The following is a 24,591-nucleotide window of genomic DNA, read 5'->3' on the forward strand; positions in this document are numbered from 1 at the left end:
CTCTCTTTAGGAAACAAACAACCATAATCAGCAAATATTACTCTCACATGGGATTGCAAAACAAGCCATGCTCTACCCTCACCACCGTGAGTCATGAACTTCTCCAGCAAAGGGGGAGGCAGAGAACAATTGCATACAGAACAACAGGATGGGATTTTTTTTTTGTAATTTTATGCAAAGGAGATCAAGTTCAAGGTCTCTGCACTTACCATCAAACTTCTTGTATCGAGAACTAAACATTGTTTGTAAGTGATTGCTAAGCTCTACAACGGCATTTCTGAAGTCGTGTTTACTCTGTTGACTGTACTTCTCTTCCATTTCTTGAGAGCAGCATGTGTAGGCTTGCGAGCAGACTTTCAAGTGGTCACCTGAAAAGCAGAGAAGAAAACATCCCAAGTTAGAAGAATTCCCTACGCAACGCAAAAAGTTCAGCTCGCAAGGCCCCACAGCCACATCATCTTTTCTTGAGATGCTCCTGTTAGGCTCTGGCACATCAGAACTTAATTCTGCAAAAGAGCTTTATAGCAACACATATAAATACCATGACTTATCATCCTGCAAGAACATTAAGAAGTGTCCTCTTATTTATTCAGTTAATAAACTGAATGAACAGATACTCATCTTGCACAGTATAATCTGAAGAACCAGCAATTTGACCTGTCTACACTATGATATCTTCCGTGAAGTTTCTGCTGAGTATTGTAATTACTTTCAATTCACTCAGTTAATTCATAATACAATATCAATCACAATGGTCCTTTTTGCACAGATAGACCATTTATTCTTCATCCCCGCCTCCAGTTATCACTGGAGAAGTATTCTTTCTCAGAATCACAGTTATCACTGATATCAAAATAAATTTGTTTTATGCAACTACTTATCACAAGGCTTTACATTTCCGACTTTTAATTTTACAGCTTTCTGTCATCATCTTGGGTGAAACTGGGTGTTTGTTTTGGAGAATTCAAACAATTTTCTTCCTTCACCTTGAAAGATAATGACCAAAACAAGCAGTTAAGACGAGCAGCTCCTACTTCCAAGTCAGACAGTATTTTAGAAGACACCAACTACATGCAAGCTGCTGCGATCCCCCCCAGTTTCACATCCTGCTGCCAAACCCTAACCTTCAGCCCACGGAAAGGGATGGAGAGGAGAAGTCTACACCCTACTTGCTCGCACCCCGAAAGCCAGCAGCAACCTCCAGCACTGCCAAGGCTCACCAAGACTCACCCCAAGAGCTGCAGGGGACTCGGCAACCCACTGCCCAGAAAATCTCTTCACAACAGGCTATGAACCATATAACTATCTGACTTGCTAAAGCATTAGAAGTGTTTGTAGAGAAATGAAAGCAATATTGGTACTGAGCAAAACAAAAGCCCAAGACCAACACAAGCAGTTGTTCCTCTGCCAGCCTAGTGCAAGCACCTGGTCCCACAGCTGCATGATCTGCCCAGCTATTCAACCTCCAGTTCACTTTGCATGACTTTCTTGCCTAAAAACATTAGCCTCTCTCCTTTCAGACACTTACGGTACTTTAAAAAAAAAAAAGAAACAACTTATACACATTATTTACACAAACACGTACACTTCATCCTAACAACCTCTTCTCCTAAACCTATTTTCCTTTGGCACTACAGGGTTTGTTTGTTTTCTCTGGCATTACAGAGAGACCTTGACCAATTGATAATTCTGCCACAACTAATTTATTGCACAGGATTGTTGACTGCTTGTGAATTATGGGAATCTCCAAGACTGTTACAGGAAATAGCGCTGCTTAGACAGCTTTCAGAAAACAAAGAAAAAACTTACTATCTCCTTACAGCCATTTTTTTCCTTCCCTTTTGCGCATTCCTCTTCCTCCCAGGATCACCTCCTGTGGCAAGCACGATGTGTTAAAGCGAGGGGAGGTGAGGCAGTCACAACGCCAAGCTGAGCCTGGGCACGCAGAGCCCCGTGGCACTGCCTCCGCCACCGATGGCCGTGCTCAGCTTGATCAGCCACTTAGCACGGAGGAAGAGGTGCACCCAGGATTTTTAGATCCTGCCCACCAAATCCGCCTCAGCGATTTACAAGCACAGGTTGTAAACGCTGCAGCCAGCACCAGCTGGCAACTCAACAGCATCAGGCAAAGCCATCGGGAACACAACACCTCTCTAACAAACCTGCCTCCCCAGGCAAAGCCACGCTATTTCTTTTTGCATCCCTGTGCTCGGATTCCAATACAGAACTAAGCCTCTTTGACACAACGGAAAACACATTAATGGCAAGGATACGATAATTACTGCTACAGCCACGGCTTGTTTTGACGCGTCAAAATAATTTAATTTCAAAACTCTTGAAACTCTTTCTAAATTTCTGATGGAGGGGGACTATGTTGGAAATACCTTACCTGAAACGCACTTCATTATTTCAGTACCGTTTTCATCAAGGATTCCCTTCTTTGGTGATTACAATTTACATACTCCTATTTTATTTCGTGCTGGAGGGGTACACCTCTACCCTACTTGGCAAACTCAAGCCTACTGACAGCAGGGTTTCTTTTCCTTGTTACATTTCACAGACACTCTGAAGTTGTCCACAGATGCCTTGGGATCCCCTCAGCAGCCATCTCTAACAGCTACTCCAATTTATTTATTGATAAAAAAAAACATAAAAAGCCCAACATATTTCATAAGTACAAGGAACAGTTTTGTATCTATTTACACTACTAAACTGAAGTTAGAATCCCGCCTATTTGACAATGCCTTTTTCCATTACGTTATATTGTTTTATATTTCAGAGTACTAGATCAGGAGCTAACATTACAAAGCAAAGTTGTCTTTCTTTGATCAGATTTGCACAGTGCTTCTTTGGTACACACTGCAAAGCCAAGCAAGGAGAACACTACTGACAGGATCTGTGCAAGCTTGATTTACTATTTGGTTGAGCATTGAGAAATTATGCTCCAAACTGCAACTCAGTCATTCAAAAATGAATGACCAAGCAATCTAATTATGGAAGATATTTCTCAGTCATGTCAGCACTATGTGGTCTTGGCTTGTGATCAAGAATTAGCTCTGTCTGGAGCTGAGGAGCTCCTGCTACTAAGTGCTAAAGCAGGGGGAGGATGCACTGCATTACCCAGTGGTAAAAACCCGAAAGTTTAGGACTGTGGGCTGCTTTTATTACAGCTTCCTTATGCCACAGTGGAAGATACCAATGGGAAATCAATTGAAGCTCCTGCTTTCCTGCAGGGTTGTCCTTAGCACCTCTGTACCCCTCACGTGAGCGAAGCAACAGGCACTGATAGCTTGCAAGGAATCTCATTTCTAGCTTTCGCTTCACATCAGCTAGCAGGGCTCTGTGCTCCCTTCCTCCGTGCAGCCTTCATGCACAGGGGTCACTCCCATGCACAAGTGTGCAGGGAGAGCAGCACGACATCCCAATGCTGCATCGCCTCCCACCCTGGAAGTGAGCGGCCACAGCGTCGAGACCAGCCTGCATCTCCTCGGACACACACCAAAGCACGGTGCTGCCAGACAAATGCGTCTGAGCGCGGCAGTGCGAGACGCCTGGCACACAGGAATGAGAACCTTAAAACCTGGCAAGCAGCCGCTGCCAGCGCTCCAAACGAGCACAGGCACGCTTCGCCACCCAGCGCACAGCAACCTGGAGCTCAGGGTGAAGACAGCGCTCCCAGTTCTTCCTGCGGGCAGCGAGGACTCCTCTAAGAAAAAGGAGCAAAAAATACGAGTGTTTAGGTCCACTTAAGCAGATATCCAAAGTTTATGTACATTATATAAAGAACACTCATTGTGTGCGCTCATTGTCAAGGACACATTCGGCAATAATTATTTCTCAAGTTAAAACTCATCAAACAATGCCCATACAAGGCAACTCTTCATCTACTGTTGATTGCTAAAGACACTGCTGCTTTTGTAATTTATCACCATATGAGCACAGCAAAATATAACTCTGCCACAGCTTCCTTTCAAGTTATGCTTTTTCTTGAATCGTTTGGCAGGGTTTGCAATCCTCACATCAGGGGCTGCATGGCAAAAAGAGCTTAAGTAGCAGAGAACTACTTGAAATATTTACTGCATACGCACACCATACCTGCAACTTCTCAAGGACTTACTTGCAGCAGATCTCTTCCATGGCCTGTTGCAGCAAAACCTTCTCTCTATCTTATATTAGATGTAATATAGAGAGAATTACATTCTATATAGAGAGAAGCGATGGACCGAAATGATAAAAGAACTTTGCTCCTTGGCTAGTTAACAGTACACCTCTGGGGAATGGAAGGTGAGGTTAAACATAGAAATGCAATGGTACACAGTGTTACCATCTGCAAATCTAAGGAAATTTACTCAGAAAGGTAATCTTACAAACTTATGATTTAAGCCATTACAGAAACGCCACATTTAGCAGACTCCAAGCACGCGGAGTTTCTTCCAAATCAAGTAACTATTTTGCAAAGCGTTGGAAAACATGCTTTCATCGAATGAGTAAGTGTGCAGTGCAAACTCAGGGGCTCCATTATCCTGAAAAGCAATTCCCTTCACCAAACAATTTTCCAAGACCTTTTCAAAATGTTGTTTCTGGACTTCCAGGCTAACATGCCATTCCCACCCTGCTTCTAATTGCCTTGACCAAGTACATACTGCAAATACATCTGGCTGGAAAAACAGCTAAACTTTCGGGAGCAGTTAGCTGGGAGGCAGGGGGTATTATTTCTTGAAAACTCTCCTGCGCACAGTCCGGCCCTTCTTTGCAGCTCAGCGAACAAGCCAAAAGCACTTTATGGCAGAGATGTTACTCTTGGACTTCACTGCCCAATGCTCCAGCAGCCCAGCTTACCGCAGCCCGTTTCTGCACATGGGAACAAATGCTGCCCCGGGAGAGGGGCGAGCAGGGCCACCACCACCTCAGCCTCGCACCCTGCCTCTGCCCTCTAGCATACATCAGCTCGTGTCATCTTTAAAAGAGCTTTATGACTTCCTCTGAACCGACTACAAAAGGAATCCCGGACTGTAATGCCGGACTCTAATCCGATTTCACACTAGACTTACGTTCTAATTATCACAGAATATTAGGCTTCCACCCATCATATATAATTGACATGCTACTGAGGCTTTGCAAAACCCCCAACAAAGATGACAAGAAACACTAGCATCACCCCTGAGCACGGCTCCGCTGCTCCAGCCCCACATTAACAAGAGACGAGAAGAATAAAGAAAAGTGTGAGCGTGCAATCGACTCCGGCAGAGTCATTGAGAAAGACAAGGCTATCGAACTGTTCACCCAACTCGATCGCTTCTAAAATACCCCAACTACCAGAAGCTTCCCGGTTTTCCTGGCTATAAAAGGAGCTGGGGGTGCAGGAACAGCCCAGGAGCTCTCGCCTGCCTGCCGCAGTGGTGCCGTAATGCCCACGTGCCGTGGGCACGGCCGCATACGGCACAGCCCCAGCCACAGCAAGGCTGGGTCGCTCTGGTCACTGCCTGTGGTGCTTTTAGATATTCACTGATGAAAAGCGCTACAAAAACACATAGTGGCCTGGCACTGAAATACTTGTAGGTGAAATGACATTAAGTTGCAAATACCAAAGGGAGGGTAAAAAAAAAAAAAAATCCTGCTCTGGGGTATACCACACACCCAAAGCAACTGTAGAGAATCCTCCCAGACTGCCTCACATATGCACAATGCTTCAAGGCATGCATGTTGCCTAGTATAAGCAGCAAACTTGAATTTTTAGTTGATGGCTCTTATCCGAGCTTTCCTTTTCCAACGCTTGGTCAGACTTCTCTGCTTGCTTTAAAGCAGTGCTGCTGCGGCACTTGTGTTTATTTTCCTAGGGAGGATACTCCTGCAGAGATGGTCGCGTGCCAGGAAGGAAGAGATGTAAAACAGCACTGAGATCCTGCTAACGGAGGCAACGCGTCCACCATGGGCAGTGGAATTAGAAGTTTCTGAGCTCTCATCCTGCAGATGATGCAGCGCTGTCAGTACCCTCTGGTCACAGCGGGTCAGACCAGGCTGGGACATTCAGACCACATCTCCCGCGATGCTCCTGAGCACATGGTGCTACCACAATTTCAAATGTAGCCTGCTCACTTCCACCAAGAGTGCTGCGTGCAGCCACCTACCCATATTTCTCACCATCAGACAGAAAATGACAAGCCCCATTTCTGATGTGAATCGCTTCCCATCCTAAAGGCCACCATCACACAACCAGACGCAGCTTTCCTTTCTTCTCCTTTCGCAATTCTTCCTGGGATTTGAAACCCAAAAGGCACCAGAAGAAGCAAACCCAAACCCAGATCCTCACCGTGGTCTGCAGCCAGATCTGCAGCCAGCATCACCCTCGGGCCAGGTGCCAGCCCTTTCACAGCCCCGAAAGCCCTGCCCTCCATCCAGCCACCACAGCCGTTTGTCCACCCCTTCTTCCAGCCACCCAGCAGTTTTTAAAGCCAGAAGACATGGTCACACATAGCCGGGTTATGAAAGTACAGAAATTTGGCAGCGTATGCCAGCATGCAGTGTATTTAACATCCCACTCAATTAGCAGCCGTTTTATATAAATGGTTTATTTGCCTTATTAATATTAAAACCACTTGTTTCCCATGCGCTTCCACACTTAGGTTATTAATCAATGTGTGTTTCAGCTTTTTGCTGATTACTCTAATGGCACAGAAAAATTCCCCAGACTCACAGAGAAAGCTTATAATATTGAAATGACTTTTTGCAAACTTGTCAAGTAGTCAAAACACACTCTTTGATACCCAAACCAAAGCCCTTTCACCTACGCTTAACAACAGTGAACTATTTTCGGTCAAGCTTTACTGCATCTGTTAACTCAGCTGCTAATCCATCTTGCAGGCGTGGGGAATGCCAGCGCACACAATACCTCAGTGACATACCTCTGCTCAACACAACAAGTAATCCTAATTATTTCCATCGTGTGATATTTTAAGTAACTGTAGGTATGTACACAACCAGGGTCTGTCTAGCTTTTATTTTTCCATTTTGCTTTGTTGACAGCTTCAGGTTCACAAATTTACTGCCAAGAGGGTCAGGGACCGAAAAGAACAAGAGAGATTTATGTGTGTGCGTCGTGTACATTAAGCCAAATGCACATTAGGAGCCTTAATTTTGTTCTGGAAAGAGCAACTTAGAACACAAAGCGGGCCCTTGCCTTCTACCCGTCTGAGTCCAAATTGTGACAGTAGTGCTCGTCTTCCAGTTGATGACAGGGCCATGTCCCTGAACAACTAAGCCTAGGCCACTGCCACTGAGGCCAGCGTGACTACAGGGCATCCCAGGATACTAATGCAGCTCTTCAACCAAAACAAGAAGAAAGCCTGCCTGTCTCCTCAGCCGCCTCTGAAGCATAACCAGTTAACCCTGCCAGGCTCTGTCTTGGGGCAAGAGTGAGGTCCAGATGCACCTACGGAGGCCACCAAAAGCTGCCCCAGCCTCACCTGAAGGCCTCCGGCACCCTGCACAAATGCCATCTGCAGCCCCACAAGTCAGCTCCAAGTCAAAAACCTGTTTACCTGAGGAAAAACACCACTGCAATTTCGTTTCCACAGTGACTTCCTCTCCGGCAGGGTGGCCTGAGTATTGTAGGGTTTTACACCTTGGAAAACTCTGCTAAGATAGAGTACTTTCGTTTCCACAAACAGGATATTGAGTCAATTAGTGGCACACCAAACATAAACCAGACAGATGAAGATAATGCATTTCTGCAAACATCAAAAGGGAGAGAAACCACACAAAGACCTGAATATACAAATAAGTCAAGGAGAAGAAAAAAACAACACTACATAATTAAACTTATTATTTAAGCAAGCCTGGGGAGCAAAATAGCTCTGGTTAACTAGAGGATTCTCTCTGGCTCTTGCTAAGACAGAAACCTTCAATGAAAACCAAGAGTTGTTTCTTAATTAAAAAAACAAAACCAAAAAAAAACACTTCACTTTGCTGAGCGAGAACCTGGGAAATGCAAATTCTCCTTATTATCACTGAATTCTTTAGACATGAAATAGTTTTCATAATGCATCTCTGTATACATGCCTTATGAGAGATGTGTTACACAATGGGCAATTTGTGATGGAAAAACAAACAAAAGCTTCTCAGGCGAGGAAGACAAGGCACACAGCGCACAGGAGACCTGTCTCCAGGATTGCTGAGACAGGCAGTGGCCCTGTCCCTCCACCGGCCACTAAGAACAACTAGAGAGCCAGACACTTTCAGCTGGTAATACTGGGTACACTAAAAGGCAAGAATAGATAGTCGTGATAAAACCCATTAAAAAGCTGTGTACAGTCAGTAATCAGACTTCTTAATTCAACAAAGTTGTCCAGCAGATCTTAAAGGGGTAACACACATCCCCACCACCCTAAAAAGAAAAATCAAATCACCACTGAGTATGATTTTATGCAATTAAATTGGGAAGAAAAAAAAAGAGAATCCATTGGGAACAGCAAATACACAGAATTACTGAAACCTCAGGCATAAGGAACAGTAAATAGAAGAGATCTGGCTTGGAGACAGTTACTTTCTTTGTAAGACTTCTCATTTTTTCCTCAAATTCCCCATCAAGAAGGCAAACAAAGCCAAAAAACTGCCTGTTTTTTTCCATAAAGATTCAGGATATTTGCCAAAAAAGCAGCTTTTAACCCAAACAGATTCTGCCACAAACACTTATGTGAACTAGAATATTTTTCATTCCTAACAATATTTTCCCGTGACACTTCCAGCTCCTTTCCTCCTGTGCTGCCCGGACCCACCAGCACGCACTCCCCAGGATGCTCGCCGGTTCAGGGTGGCACCACACGCAGGCAGGCAGCAGAAAAACAGGAATACAACGTTGGCAACAGCTCTTCTACTTCTTCCCCCCCCCCCCGCCGCCTTTATAAACATAGCTGATTCCAGCCTTGATGCACAAAACCATGCTTCAGAATCGCACAGTAGGTTCTTGTGAGATGCACCCAGCCTGTCCGGTGTGTGCCAGCAGCCCGGTCATCTGCTGGCTCGGCTCAGCTCTGGCAGTGCTGTGCCCCTGCGGTCAGCCCCCCAGTGCCCTGCCCCTCAGATGCCACACGGGCTCAAAAGAAGTGAAGTTCTGTTGAAGCAAAAACCAGCACACACCATCACTCAAAATGGAGCTAACATGTCCGTGTGCTGAAGTGCCCCAAAAGGAACAGAAGTAATAGCGGCATGTGAGTCAGCAGCAAAAAGCAAAAATGTAAGAAAGCCCCCAAAGATGTTTGTAATCCCTTAAATAAGAAACAAAGCTCATGAAAATCAGCCACCATTTCCTGTTTTTGACTTAACGTAAAATTAAAAAAAAATACCCTGGACTTTATACAAACAATAATCTAATCTATAAATTGGAGAAGGAGAGAAAGACGTTAGTTAACTTCCAGAGAGATTAATTCTCTGTTGCAAGACCTGTAATAGAGACTGCAGAGCTTGCAGCAGTTCTGCAACAAAAATTCCTAGAGGGGGACAAAAACAGAAGTCCCTACACCAAACTGCAAAGCACTGTGTTAAAGGGCAGCCTACAAATACACTGACACATGAAAAATGGCAGGGTAATTTTTTTTCCATCCTTGAGCATGTACTAATCCACCCTGCCTTTCACAGGGCTGGTCTTGTTCAGGAAGGGCATGCAGGGGCTCTGCAGAGAGACAGGACCAGCTAGGGCCACCCAAAAGTCACAGGTGACACAGAGGGGCATGCTTCTGCACCCGGATGAGCTACTGGCCACTCGTGCCACAGCACCCAAAACCACCCTTCCCTGGGGAAAAACAGAGGTGAGCAAAAGCTCTCTACTGAGGGGAAACGCTCCATCTTCTCTACGTGCAAGAGCATCGCTGACTTGCTTGGGGAAAGTATAAACAAAAAGATGAAAAGCTTTAAGGCTTCAAGTGTAGCCAAGTCCAGCTGTAACCTAAAATCCATCCCATGCTAGAAAATAGGGCACCCTCCCCTGCCACCACACATCTGCCTCATCCACTAAGAGACTCCAAAGAGACAAAACGGTGAGCTTTAGGTGCCATTATTCAAAGTGGTTAAAGCCCAAGAACCAAGGAGGAATGAACGCATGCATGCATGCTGCCCATCCACTCACAAATCCCCACTTATTCAAGCCGAGGGATACCAGAGGCCTCTGCAAGACTAGAGACCAGCCTGAACTGCAAGGGAAGGCAAGGTCCCCAAAAAACACCTCTGACAGCATCGTGTCTTTTCTCAAAACGAACTTGCTGGCACACAGGGTCCATCAGTGAGAGGCCTCCATTGGCGCTGAGCCCCACCACTACAGCCTAGCAGCCGAGGGACATCACCTCCCCACGGAGGGACAGCTCTGCAACACCAGCAAAAAAGAAAAAAGAGCCCAGGCATGATGAGAATCATCCACTTGGAGTACCGCTACCAACTGCAGAAATATTTGCTCCAACATGCTCAAAACCTTTGAGAAGGAAGAACTGAACCTTTATTTCTTTTTTTTTCCCCCCCCTCTTTCCAAGCTACTACTTTCCATTCCTTCACACAGAGAGCAAACCTACCAAGCCTACGCACGTCCTCCGTGAAGAGACCGTAACCGCTGGATTTTCCTACTGCATCACTCCCCACATGGCCACATCCTGTCACCCTTCGTGGAACAGGGCAGACAATTAGCCTTAATCCTCGTTAGTTCTGTATGCTTCCTTTAAATCCTGTTACCGCATTCCTGCATGCGAGCGAGCGCTGCCCAAGTGCAGGGAGGCCCAGCCTCCGCCGCCCGCAGCCTGACCTTTGGTTCCTGCTCGAGCTGCACCAGCCCAAAGGGCTGCAGTCCTGGCACACCGATCCATCTCTGCTCATTACTTCTTCATCAGAAGGGCAGGTGTGAAGCGAGAGTGCAGGCCAGAGGCAAGCGAATAGAGAAGGGGGGGGGGGGGGGGGGGGGAGTATTAAATAAAATAAAGATTTGCTTCAAGGAAACATTCTCCTTTCACGCTATAGGAGACAACTGTGAAAACTTTGTCCGAGAGAAGTGTTTGAAGTCTAGCTGCTTTCATATTTATAACGTTTGAGTCACTCCGCAAAACCTCCGCCAAAGGAGACTGAGCGGACTGCTATGTTAATTTATTTTGGAAGTTTATCCAAGCCTCTGGTCAAAGATAAACAAGGCGCCTGGATGTGAGAGAACATCGGAGCTGGGCTGCCTGAGCGGCGGGGAACTTCCACCAGCTTTGATAGCACAAATGCATGAGATGGTATCAGCATGACCTGAAGTGTACTACTCCGTCCCAAAGAGGAAAGGTGAAAACCCTGAGAAGTTAACTGAGTTTCCTTAGGAGACGTTCTTACATCAAATACAGAGGATTCAGCTTAGAAATTTCAAGCACAATCACAGCATTTATACCTGGCTCATTAATGGCCAACAGTTAATAGGCTGAAGCTGTAATTCCTCCATCTGGGGGCTTAGTGGTGTTTCAGCCAAATATGTGAATTATTACAGCTGAGCTACTGATCTGTTACTGCAGGTAGGAAACAACTTCCAGTCCTAACACCCTGAGAACCAAAAGTAAAATTAGACCTTATCAGCAGCTCATTTCAGTTCTTCACTTCCTCTTGAAGCCAGTAAGTGTATTATTGTTCTTAAACCTGCTTCCAGCAGGGACACGGAAAAAAAGTTAACAGTAGCATGTCTTAGAAGTTACAGGAAACACTCAGTGCTCTTTAACACACCCAAGGAAAATCCTCCCTGAAACAGAAGTTTTTACAGAGCATAATTCCTTCAAGAACAGCACCTGCATGTCAAAACTGCAAATTAGTCTTCGCAGTCTGCCCTACTCCTTTCAATTCAATGTTTAAGGCAAGAACACCCTCCCCCCCCAACAAAAAAAAAAAAAAAAAAGAAAAACAGTTTCTTGTGAAAAGATCATCTGAAAACACATGGTCAACATATTGCCAAATTTGAGAGACACCCCAAAAGAGTGATGATGCTAACTTTTGGTACTTCAAATAAACAAATTTGAACTAATCAATCTGGAAAGTCTGTTTTCTATTTGTGGGTTTGGGTTTGCTGTTTTATGTTTCTTTTTTCGTCTTTGCTGTTTGTTTGTTTTCAATTACGCAGCCCCTCCTTATTCTAACCTCTAAAACTCAATATGCGGTGCTTACTCAGGGGCGGATAACAATACATAATATTCGTGCAATTTGCAAGCTCAAACTAGAGGATGGGCTGCATCTAACAGCAGGAAAACACCTCTCAAGTCGGCCAGCCTCTAAAGCACCACCACAGCCTCCTTCCCCTCTCCTCCACTGACAAATGCTTTGTTCCTCCCTCAAAAGCCGCTGCTTCATTCTTAAATGAACTATTTTGCCCGCCCAGTGGCAGGTGCTGGGTGGCCGCGTGCCCACAGCTGGGCACGGCACCGCCGCACAGGGCTACAGCGTCCTTGCCTCTCCAGCAGAGGTTATTTGCCTCTCTCTCAGGTCATCAGGAGGTAGCAAGCAAAGTTTGCCAGATGTGGCTTTTATCACCTCAAGTGGAACTACTATTTTCTTTATGGGACCCCTGTTTTTTAAGGTTTTATCAGATTACCGTGATTACAAAAGCTTCACTTACATGCTCAAAAGCTCCTATAAAACCTCTAGTTCAAGGTTTATTTGGTCTAGGTGTTTTTCAACTTGGAGAAATGACTTGCAGAGACAAGCGATTTGTCCTGTGAGCTTTGAGTGATCACTTGTTCAGTGAGTTCGAACTGCATCTGCCTCCTGAGCAAAATTCCATAAACTCACTGACCAAAAGATGTTCTTTTAAAAACTTTAAAGGAGAAAGAAGAAGGAAAAAAAAGAAAAAAGCTTGCAGCAAAAAAGGAAGTTTCAATTACCTTGTGAAATCAAGCAGAAAAATTAAGATCCAAGCACACTTTATTAGCTCTGACAAGCAAATGTTGGTGCTTTTGTTTCTGATGTGCACAAAACATTTACTAAGGGCGTGCGTGTGTGTATGTTTTAGGTTTTTTTCTTCTTTTTAAGCCAAAGAAATATGCATCCTTTTCTACAAGATGCTTTGTTCGAACTGGATTTTGTACAGACATTCAAACTAAGGAACTGACACAGAGCTATCACAAAGCAGGTGATTCTTCTCTAAGCATCCATGAACATTTCCATGTGTCAATACTACTTCACAACTGTATTTATCTATGTAAAACCCACATGAATAAACACTTCCTCTGCCTACAGAGCTTGCCAAGCACAGTAATAGTAGAGATAACTTAAGAATTATAGCAGGTTAAGAGACACTGGAAAAAGATATAAAAAATGCCAGATTATTCAAGTGCATTTTGAATCCATACTCACCCCCCCCCCTCCCCGCCAAGACAGTTTGGCTCTTATGAAACATTTAATATTCAGTTTGTGATCTGCAGTACTGGGGCAACTAGAGGGGTCTGTGGAAGCACACACAGAGGCAGGAGACTAAAGCCTGAGATGCAGGGGGCTGTGGCTCCTCTGGAAATCGGTTTTTAGGGGGGCCCACAAAATAAGAGTTCAGAAGAGCTATTACTCACTTCAGTGCTCAGCTCCTGTTCAACAAATTATCTCCTTCACCAGCTCATAGCTAGCTGTTCCTCTAGGGCTGATGGGCTGCTAGGCGGCAGAATGGTTAGTGTCCCCCATTCCCCCTCAAGGACCAAAAAGCCTCATTTGTTTAGAAAACAACATTGAGTCCAAAAGCAGGTCTTGGGCAGACATGCATGAAATTTCTTACATGCAGAAAGTTTTCCACAAGACATTTTCACAGCAACACGACGCACATTTTGGCAGCCAGGGAGAAGGCACTGCACTACTCTGGTCCACACCTACAGTTCCACAGGCTTCTCTCCAGTTTAGCTCAGCACAAGGATGTGCTTCTCAGCCCAGACACAGGCAAAGCCCTCTCCCCAGAAAGCCAAACCTACAGCTTGTCCGAGCTTTGGACCTAATATTTCAGTTAGGAGGCTTCTCTTGTAGAGGATGCAGAGCAGCTTTGTCAGTCTGTGCAGGTGGATGCACACTCCCAAAATAAAAACAAGAGAAAGCAAGGCAGACTCAGGCATTTTCAGCCCTGTACACAAAAGCACACTAAGGCTTTACTTTTTTCACCACCAACATTGCCAAATTCTCGGCCAGCCTGACTTTGATGGGACCAGAGTAGCCGTGGCTCTGCTCCACATCTTCCCTCCACTCCTCACTGCAGAACCTCCTTCCCAATTGCAGCTGGACCGGAGTCACCAACCCAAAAGGGTTCAGAAATAATTACCTCACATCAATCTGACGCAAACCAGGGTGGGGAAAACAAGCCCAAATGAAGGGCTCCGGGAGGGACAGCCATCAGAGCTCGGTCTCACGCCTTCTATCACAGCTGCAAGGCCAAGGCATGCACAAGGGCTTCCTGGCTCACCCTCTCCTGCAGATTTACCATGGGCTATCAGGACATGTGATGGGCTCTCTGTAGCTATCAGATCCTTATAATCCAGTCAGCCTGAGAAAGCCACATTGCTTTGGCAGAAGACACAGAAAGATCAGTACAAGGAGGCCAGCTCACAGGGGTAGGGCGTTTGTCCAAGGATATTCTATTTCTGCACACAGCCAAGAGATCATATAAAGCTGGCAAAACTCTCACTCCAAATTAATTCAGTGACACACACACACAGATTTCCAGCCTTGCTCCACTCACCACCAACAACCTCAGAAGGCCAGAGATGGCCATAAAGACACTCCTTCCACTACACGATAGAGGACAGCCAAACCAACCATGGTATTCATCATCTCCACTACCTTGAGGTCTGCCCTCCCACCCACAGCATAGCCCCCCATCCTGCCCAGCTGGCCTACCCAGTGGCAGGAAGGCTACACAGGAACTTCCCAAGCAAGCCGTGTATACAGCATTGTGGGGAAAATCATACGCTGCCGTCTACAGCAGGACACTGCAATATGACATGACTTTCCAATTTTGAAGGTTAAAAACTCACACCACGTGTTATTGCAAAAGGCAGGAAAGAACACGTTCCTCAAAGAGAAAGTCAGCACCAAAAACAAGGAGGTGGGTCAGATTTAAATCTAAACAGGTCCACCACACATCCATCCTAGGGCCACTGTTTATAAGCAGAGAAAGGCAACTTTATACACAAAGATTTCACATTAGTGGTTCCTGGCTTTTCCCAGGAAGAAAAGCTGCTTTTCAGCTGAACTTTCTGAGAACTGCTAGTGTAAATATGACAAACCTCCAAAAACGTGCACGGCTGAGCCTAGAACATCGCATGGAGAAAGGCAAATAAGCAGCGCAACCGGAGACAGATGAAGTCTAGCACCAAAAACATGAGGTGAAACTTTCCCAAGACCTTTGAAACGCCCTGAAATCGGGCCGCTGCAAGATGAGATCCTCCCTCTGGCAAGCAGGGCCCCATGCCACAACAGCAAGCCTCTAGAAATGGCTTTGGCCCCTTGAAGAAGGGGATGTACATCCCTTCCGCAGCACAGAGAAGCAAGAGGCACTGATCCAGGCCTCTCCCAGGGCAAGGCAGCAGGACGTCAGCCTGCTGATCCCACCACAGCTGAGCCTGATGCTGGGGTTGCTGCCACCTACCTAGGGGCATTTATCTGGAAGAAAAATTCTGGGACCAGAGCACAGACCCCAAACCCCAGAGACAGTCTGAACCACCACCTACACCTCCCATGTCCCACCTTCATCTCCCCTTAAATAAATCACCTTGGAGCTAAGACCACAGCCGAGCTTGTAAATAAGGTTTTTACCTAAAAGATGTGCTTTTAAGCCCTTGCCTGCTACTCCCACTAAGCATTACTTTTTTTTTTTTTTTTTTTTTTTAAAACTGCCTGGGTATCTGTTGTCCAAGCCACCCAGCTCACACAAGCAGCGCACTGTGCTCAGCCAGCGTAATGTGACCTATGTCCAAAAAAACATCCCACTGGTGGAACAGACCCCTCATATATTCCCCTGGTCTGGAACCAGGCGGCGGTCAGTATTTGTGGAAAAGGCAAAGCTGAGTAGTTTAACCCACCCTGGAAGGGGCGAGAAGGGGGGCAGGAGAGAGGGGAGAAAGGATTAAGATAAGGATATCTCAAAATTAAGAATTCCTCCTCCTCTCCCCCACAAAGCAGACAAGAACCCTATCTGCCACCCGGTGCAGCTGTGAACACCGGCGTTATCTGCCTGCAGGTTCACACGGGCACTCCTCATCACATTAGCATAGATAAATCTCAACATCTTTTCAACAATTTGCAAGCCAGCTTCTTCACCACAAGCTTTGTTCGAGCAAAATCCTCCCAGGATGGTCCGGGGAGTCCCAGACGGAGCATGCGGCTGCAGAGGACAACTGCCTGCGAGGAGGGCAGGGGAGCACAGGAGGCCATTTCAGTCTCTTAAGATGAGCCCATCCTTCTGGTTTCCCAAGTCTTCCATCCAAACTCGTATTTCACTTCCTGAAGACAGGAGCAGGAGCTGTGCAGGGACACACAGCACCTCTCCTGCCTGGTGCCCATCTCAGGGCTTGTACTGCCTCCCATGCTGAGCCACCCCTGCCCTGCCCTGAGCCTGGAAGGGGACCAAAACTTAAGTCTGCCTCCCAGTCACAGCCCTATGCCCCATCTTCCCTGCCCAGGAAGGTCTCTTCCCTCTAACCAACACGGTATTGCATCCCTTCGTAGGCATTTTGGAACAAGCAAAGCTGGGAGACTTCAGCACTGAGTGCAGAAGAGAAGCCCAGGTATCACAGAGACTTTCCACCACTGAACCTGTATTTTGGCAACATCACCCCCACACTACAGCTCAGTGACTGCACATGCACAGCGGCTGTGCAGACAGCTACACAAGGGCAGTGCGATCTGGTTCAGCAGTGTGGAAGAGAAACAAGCCCGTCTGGAAGCACCTTATCATAACGGGACAACCGCATCCAGGCTTTTACTGGCAGGTATCAAATGGGTCAATTTTGTCTTTTTAAGCATGCCCTGAGCAGCCTGGCGCAGCTGGGGGGAGGAGGGAGTGCAAACAGGACCTTTGCCACCCCTCTCCCAGGCAGCACTAAATCCGCTCACAGAAAGGTAAACAGCCCCCGGCGCAGGGCAAACCCCAGAGGGGGAGCCCACAACAGGGGCAGCAACAGAGGAACATCCTGTCCACATGCTTGGGGCTGGTAGAGCAACGGGACATTCACCTGTGCCATGCCAGAGCCACCCTCACCCATCCAGGACAGTCAGCAGTGCTGATTAGAAGGGTCGGTCAGGTTTAGAAGTTGTTAGTCTTTTCCAAGCTGGGAGAGGGTCTCTCTCCTCCCATCCCCTTGGCTGCTTTGTTATCCAAGCACCTCCTGAAGCAGCAACACTATAAAAAGTTTGGAGCTAAAAAAAGAACAGAGGAGAAACGAGAAGTCCCTGCAGCAGGGAGGCATTTAACGACCCACAGCCAACACAAAGCGATGCTGCCAGGGCTGCAGCAAGGCTGTAACATGGGCCTCCCACACTGTCCGGGTGTCCTGAGGGGGATGGAGGACCTGTCCCATGGGTGCACCATAACAAAACTGGTCCAGAAGCACCCAGAGACAGCCCCTCTCCCGCTCCCATGCTATTTTCAAACAATGATATTTTTCCAAAACAAAGTGTTTTGCAATCCTTGAGCAATCCTTTCCTTTTCAAATAAAAAGCGATATTCTCTTCATTCTCCTCCGGTCGAGACGCACAACCACAGGAGCAACCACCAGCTCCAAATATACCCACCCTGCAGACAGCTATGTCAGAGCGGGGCGCCAGAGCCGGCCCCCCGCCTGGGGCTGCCACGAAGCACATCTTGCTGCACCAGCAGCTGCTCACAGCAGATTTCGGGAATTCTCCGAGGTTAAAATTTAACTCGAAACTCTCCTGCTAAACAGCTCATCGCGTCTTCCGAACCTAACTCCTGTAATTGAGGGACTTCACATTATTCAACTTCCAAGCGTGCTTCTTGTCTTATAACTTGTTTCCCACAAAGACAATGCTCAATGTCTCAGAACATTAACATACACATATATATACATAGCTAAAGATGACCTGTTTCTCATATCAATGTACACAATTTCCAGGTCCTAACAAATGCACAAGAAAAGTAGCGCTACATCAAAATGCAATTGAAGCCAAGTGTGATTTGCTCTGAAATAAATTAATATGAATCAAATCCCAAGGAAGCGGATTTTGTGACACAATCCTCCTATGTTAACTGCCCAGTAGTCTTTCAAACTGCCAGTCCAAAGGCAATATACAGTAAAATTTACATTCTGTGGTCGCTCAGCCACACATCTGGTAAAAAGGCCTGCACTTGAAAATAAAAACCCATTGAACACATTTCTGGAAGAGATTCACTTTAAAAAAAAAAAAAAGAGAGAAACGAGAAACACCCATAAACTGAGACTGAGCAATTTAATCAGAGAAAACACGAATGTGGCTCCAGTGCGTATCCCTAGATTCAGCTGGGGAACACAAGGGTTAAAACTTTCGGTGGCCTCATACAGCAGGAACATGAAGGGTCCATTTAAGAAGAAGAATCAGAAATAAGGAATTTTGCCAGTTTTTACCCCTGATAAATCCGCATTCCAATCTGTCAGCTATCTTGTTATCCCCAGAGCTGCTGAAGTGTCTCTGGCTGTAACTATGCATGACTCCGGCTTTGAGTAATGGAAATAAAGTATGTGCACTGAAACTGCAGCGCTCCTTTCTCAAACCCAGAAAAAGAAACGCTGAGCAGGAAGAGACCCCGGAGCAGCTCAGGGACTCTGTACAGTAAGCAGGAAAGCTGCAAGCACCGTACCTCAGCTGCTCACCCCAACAACCCTGCATGGGAGAGGATACCTAGAAGTTTTAAACGAGATGCCAAGTTTTAGCCTAATTCAGCAGCTTTTATTGTCTCCAATAACAAACAAACAAAGACTCTTCCAGATTCACAAGTCCATTTTGGTTGGCAATTCATAACCAGCAAACATTTGGAAGCAGTATTGTAAAATTAAACAAAGCTATCATTTACAGGAAACCCTGCCTCGAGTACAAATTATAGAGTTGTTAAGTTTATCTGGCAATGCCTTGCCCCTGAGTGCTATATAATTATTCTTAAATCTTTCAGGAAAGAATGCAAATATTTTAAAGCCGTAATTCATTGACACGGAGGAAGTCTCATTTCACCTTTTGTGCATATTTTAATACCTAGAAATTAACCCTTACACGCCACAGCTATTTCTCAGTTGCCTGCTGAGCTTGCTGCCTGGCGAGCAGGCCCATCTCTGGCTTTGGAAACCCTGGAAAACACTGTCCATGGAGCGCCAGCCGTGCCTGGCATCCTCGCCCGCATGCAGGCTGGGTTTTCCAAGCAGCGTCAGCGACGGTCTGGAGCAGCGCCGTGCCAGCAGGGCTGCTCCCGCTCGGGAGCCTTCCCGGCAAGGGAGGTTTCAGGCTGCTGAAAAGGCTGGCTGTTCTGGTGGGTGTTCGGACAGAACGTTATAAAGGAGCCTTTAATAAAGCAGAGGACTGAGTTATGCGAAGTTTTGCTGGCTGTGCCCCTTCCACAGGGCTCCCTGCATCCCTTCAGCAGGGTGGTTTCAGCGGGGGCAGGAACAGCACTGAGCCCCATCCCTTCACTTTTTCAACCAGCCACCCGCCAAGCCACTGCTCTTCAATTAACTCTCCTTAATTACCTGAAGCCATGCAGCTGAGAACAGTGCCACCTTCCCCAGCCCACCCAGGCGAATCGCAGTGAGGAGCCTGCCCCAGGTGGCTCTGTGGCCACAACGTTCCTGCAAGCTCTGACCCTTCATCAGGAGCAGCCGAAATCCCAAGATCTGGGGCTAGCTCCTTCCTTGCCTATCAAAGGACCAGCTGGGACAATGAGCCGCAGGAACAGTTCAGAACTGAGACAATGGATGGAAAAAGATTTTTAGAAGTTTTGTTTGGAGGAGAAGGTGGTGAATCCATCTTCTGTTTGGGATCTCCCTCAAACATCTGAGCCATTAACCTACCACGTTTGGGGCACTTTCCTAAAGAAACAGTCATCTGCAGCCAAAGGGGACAGGCGAGCACCCACTCCTCGCGGGACTCACCCCACTTCAAAGTGGCACTGTGCCTGCAGGGTCAGCCATGCCAGAGGCAGTGTGGGCACAGATCTTAAACCACAATGCACCCCGCCGTTGGGTTAAAAAGGGGGGGGGGGGTAACAACATCCAACTTCACCTTTTCAAAAGGTAGCACTCAGGCTATTGTATTCTCCATCGAGCAACATTATTTATTTAGTAAGAGCTCAGCGCTAGGTTGTGTCCCCCAGCAGTTTCCAGGCTCTCCTGCTCAGGCAGCGGTAGCTGTGGCAGGCAGATGCTGCACAAACACCACCCTTCCCCGATTATTCGGACACGGAAAGCAAAAAAGCACCGTACCAAGGTGAGGCTGCAGCGTCTAATCCAGGAGCGTCACACACACAACCAATATCCGCGCTGTACAGATCAGTTCTTCCGACAGGTGAAAGGTCCCAGCTTTTTCCTCCTGGTGGAAGCAGGTCAGTGGATTTCCTTCCTTGCCACTATGTAACGCCAAGAGTTCTTAGTGCAAACATTAAGCACTGCGCTGAGAAATCACCCAAACTGGATGTAAACTCCACTCTGTGGAGATGCTATGATGCTCCGCACCATTACCTCTGTCTTCCAGGGGCTGCCCAGGCAGCGCGTGTCCCCTCTCCTCTGCAGCAAGGAGCAGGGAGCCCATCACTGTGCCTGCAGAGGGGCCGCAGTCCAGTCTCACCGCCCCCCTGCCACAACGGCGTGAAACCAAACAGAGAAGTAACCGCGCTAAAGGAAAGCTATCTCCTTACGAGAGCTAATGAAAGCCAACCACAATTATTATGTAAACAGCGCTGAATCATTAGCAGACACTATCAAAGCCATTTTTTCCCCCCCGCCAAGGAGAAAAACATATGGTCCTATGGCACTCGCAGCTCCACGTCTGAACGGAGCCAAAAATCAGCTTGTTTTCCTTCAACCCAAACAAAACCGGTGGCACTGCTCCCACCCCTTATCTACGCGCAGGGTTTGTGCCCTGACAGGAGACCATCGCCACCACGGACAAAGGCACCTTGTCCTCTCCCCAGACCTGCCGCCCTCAGAAACCCGCAGCCGGGCGGGTGGGCAAGCCGCTGGCTGTCCCTTGCTGCAGCGGGCTGCCAGGGAATTAAAGCTGCTCCTACCCCAGCATCACTGCACAGCTGTCACCACACTGCAAGAGCCTGCCTTCGCCCTGGCACGGCTGGGCCACCCCAGCACCCCCTGATCACCAGCATCCCACAGACAGATGCTGCTGTTCCCACGCCACAATGAAGGGCAGGCCCCAGAAATGGTCCATTTTCCTCCTGCAATCCTCAGTGGGAATAATAATAATTAAAAAAAACAAACAACAAAACAGCCACCCCACACATCTTGGAGCAAAGGCAAACCCTGCCCAGCCCCAGGTACCCACATGTACCTGGCAAGGGTACGTTATTTTCCACCAGGCCTTTGATTGTTATGGTTCCTTTGATCATACAAATGCCCAGTCCTCCCATGGGAACAGGCCAAGGAAACGAAGGGTATGTGCACGAGGTTGTTTTTCCCCCTCACTGCTATCACGCAAAGCCTCTCCCTATCACGGGGAAACTTCTTTATAACAGCACCCACTGGAGCTGGGCAAAGCCTCTTGCTCTTTCATCCTCCATGAGGCAAAGTTACCTTTAAAACAAACAAACAGGCACCTTTGTGAAACGGCTCCTGGTAGCCAGCTGGCTAAAAAGACACTCCAACAAGATCCTCGTGTTTGTAGGAAAAGCAAAAAACAGTGTTTCAGCCCAGTAAAACCCTGGCTCCATCTTTAGATTCCAAGAATGCTGAATCAAAACAGGCTCCGCTCTTTAGAAAGGGAGCCCATAAAGGACAGTACAAAGACGCAAAAAGTTTGCATTAAAACCCATGTAATCTTTTAAAAACACCATTATTGGAACCTGTAGCACCAGCCAAGAGTGATTTATCACTGCCTGTCATCGCAGCCTGCAACACAGAGCTTTTTATACCAAACTGTCAATGCTACCAAGCTCCAGCCCCAACTCATAATTTCTTAAAGCTGGCCCTTCTCTGCCAGAAAAATCCCTAAATCCCTGGATTTCAGGGGGGGGGGGGGGGGGGGTACCAGACATGCAGGGCAATGCGACCTGGCACCAGGCAGCAAGCACAGGGTCTGCAGGACCCAAAACAAAGGTGTTTTGGAGCAGGAGGATGTTATAAGTCAACGTGGGTAAACAATACACAGACAGTTATTCCGGCTTCTTTCAGAAGGAGAGTCAGTGGGCCATAAAGACTTTAACTGCATTTTCCAAAGCGAGAGCGTCCCTTCGAGGGACTTACCATAAGGTGCCCGGCTCTCACAGAGCAAGCGGTCAGAGCTCTCCAAAAACCAGACACCCTGACATTTGGGGTTTTCCTGTGAAGCTGTTACTCTAACACACCCCAAATCACCAGCAATTTCTAGAATAGCACTACAAACCACAAGAGGTTAAACCTCCTGCACATTACTTAAACTAACCTAACTATGACCTCTGGAAAGGAACAGCCATTGGATGTTGTGGTTCTGTAGAAACTCAATTACCAAAGCCAATTTCCTATGAGCATTTAAAAAAAGGGAAGAAAAGCAGTAACAATGCCGACAATGTGTAAGGGCCACATATTTTCACCTCCCGAAGGCTGCAGCCTAGCCTGTATAAGAACAGTTTCTATTCCCACAAAAATGTTGAAACATATTTTAAACATTTCATCATTGTTTGCTCCCATCTGAATTTGCTTAAAATCCAGACAATTCTCAACTTCTAAATTGGAAACGTTAAGAGAAACACTCCTTCAACATCCTTCAGTCCAGGCAGCTCCTCTGCTGACCACGTACCTTTCCTACACCAAAAGCAGAGTGAGAGGTGCCTCACCCCAAACTCGCACACCTCTTGGTCCATCCACCACTGCACATACAAACCACAGAAAAACTGAGCAGGAAGAATGGAAACTAGTATTTTTAGAAGTGCTTTATTCAATAAGCCGGGGAGGGGGGGGTGGATTTGGCACCATTTTGCTTCAGGTAAGATGCTCTGCAATACTTCCCCAGCACACCCATGGGTTGTGTCTCAGCACCTCCCAGGTACAGTGGGGATGCGAGAGGTGCTGGACCACACAGCACAAACCGGAGGGGTGTGGGCACAGATGCCAGCCGCAGCCATTTGCAAACAGACAATGTCATCCCAAGAAAACCCACGTAGCAGCATCCTCGTAGAGGCAAAGCCTGCTGACAGCCCAAGTGGCCGGCACCAGCCCCGCACGCGTGTAACCTCCGATCCCTCCTCCCCTCTTGCCAGCACATTACTTCTATCCAAGCTCCGTTCTCAGAGCAGAAAGAGCTAAACCAGAATAAAATCCCCTGGAATAAGCACAGCGCTTCTGCCACAGGCTCTGCCGGGCTGCACGTGTGTGAAGTGGGGGGGAAATAACAAGAGTGATGGCAGCTTGAAACCTCTGCTAGGAAGGCAAAACAGTTCACAAAACATTAAGAAAAGTCCTTAAACTGGGAAGCAGGTAAGACACGCTACAACAAAGTCGTTCTTTTTTAATTAAAGTGCTTCATAATTAAAAAATAACAACAACATAAGCAGCAGCTTTCTTCCAGAGATGCACAAATAACAGTGAACAGTGCAGACTGGAAGTGGTTGCTACAGGGGATCTCAGTGGAGCTCACAAAGTAATTCAGGGAGCAGGGGGGAAAATTCAAGAGTTTTCCCGGGCCCTTGCATTGCTTAGCAATGGGAGAAGGAAGTTATCTTCATAATCTCAGAAGAAAGAGAAAGCACAAGGAATGTGAGGAATGCGAGGAGGTTATTGCCCCGGAGACGGGCGCTGGCAGCCCCGCGCCTCCGGGAGCTGGGAAGGGGGGCACCCAGAGGTTTTTTCTTGCTAACAAGAACTTCCTTAAAGGAATTTCAAAAAAAAAAAAAAAAAGGCAGAACAAAAAGCAGGGAATCAGTCCCAGGGGATTACTCCTCTTCTGGAAGGAGGTGAAGGATTTTGCAGAAAATAGGGCAGCCCTGATGCTCCATCAGGGTGCTGCCCAAACCTCCTCTGTCCACATAGGTTGCACAGCACTTCCAGCCTGAACTCCCCTTACTGCTCCCCTACGAGGGGCGAATAACGTGGACCGCCCCACACAGTGGCTGCTGGTGGCAGGGACAGGCAGCATCCCACAGCAGGGCAGCTCTGCCCAGCGCCTCGCCGCCGCCTCGGCCGAGCTCTGGTGCAGTTTCAGTGAGAATAAAAAGTCTGTTGACATATGAAAGCCACAGAAAATCTCCCTGAAATTACAGAACAGTACTAGAAACATTGTGCAGCTCAGGCCTCCTGCACAATGTACACACTTCTATTCAGCCTTTTAAAAAACAGCTACATGTCTAAGGAAACATCTGATAATTAAGGCAATTTTAACAATAGATAATAATTTGACTATGAATTGTATGGAATGTAATGACTGCTTATTCTGGCAGAAAAAACA

General features: G+C 47.0%; 1 protein-coding gene across 1 annotated transcript in view; it reads right to left on the reverse strand.

Annotated features, from left to right (window-relative positions):
• Nucleotides 1-24,591, reverse strand: part of GPC4 (glypican 4) — a 67,959-nt gene that overhangs the window by 37,572 nt on the left and 5,796 nt on the right. Inside the window, exon 2 of the mRNA XM_035541354.2 lies at nt 210-368. Within this exon, the coding sequence (XP_035397247.1) occupies nt 210-368 (159 nt within the window). The remainder of the gene's footprint in view (nt 1-209; nt 369-24,591) is intronic.

This window comes from Cygnus atratus, chromosome 13 (genome assembly GCF_013377495.2).
Source record: "Cygnus atratus isolate AKBS03 ecotype Queensland, Australia chromosome 13, CAtr_DNAZoo_HiC_assembly, whole genome shotgun sequence".
NCBI classification, from domain to species: Eukaryota; Metazoa; Chordata; class Aves; order Anseriformes; family Anatidae; genus Cygnus; species Cygnus atratus.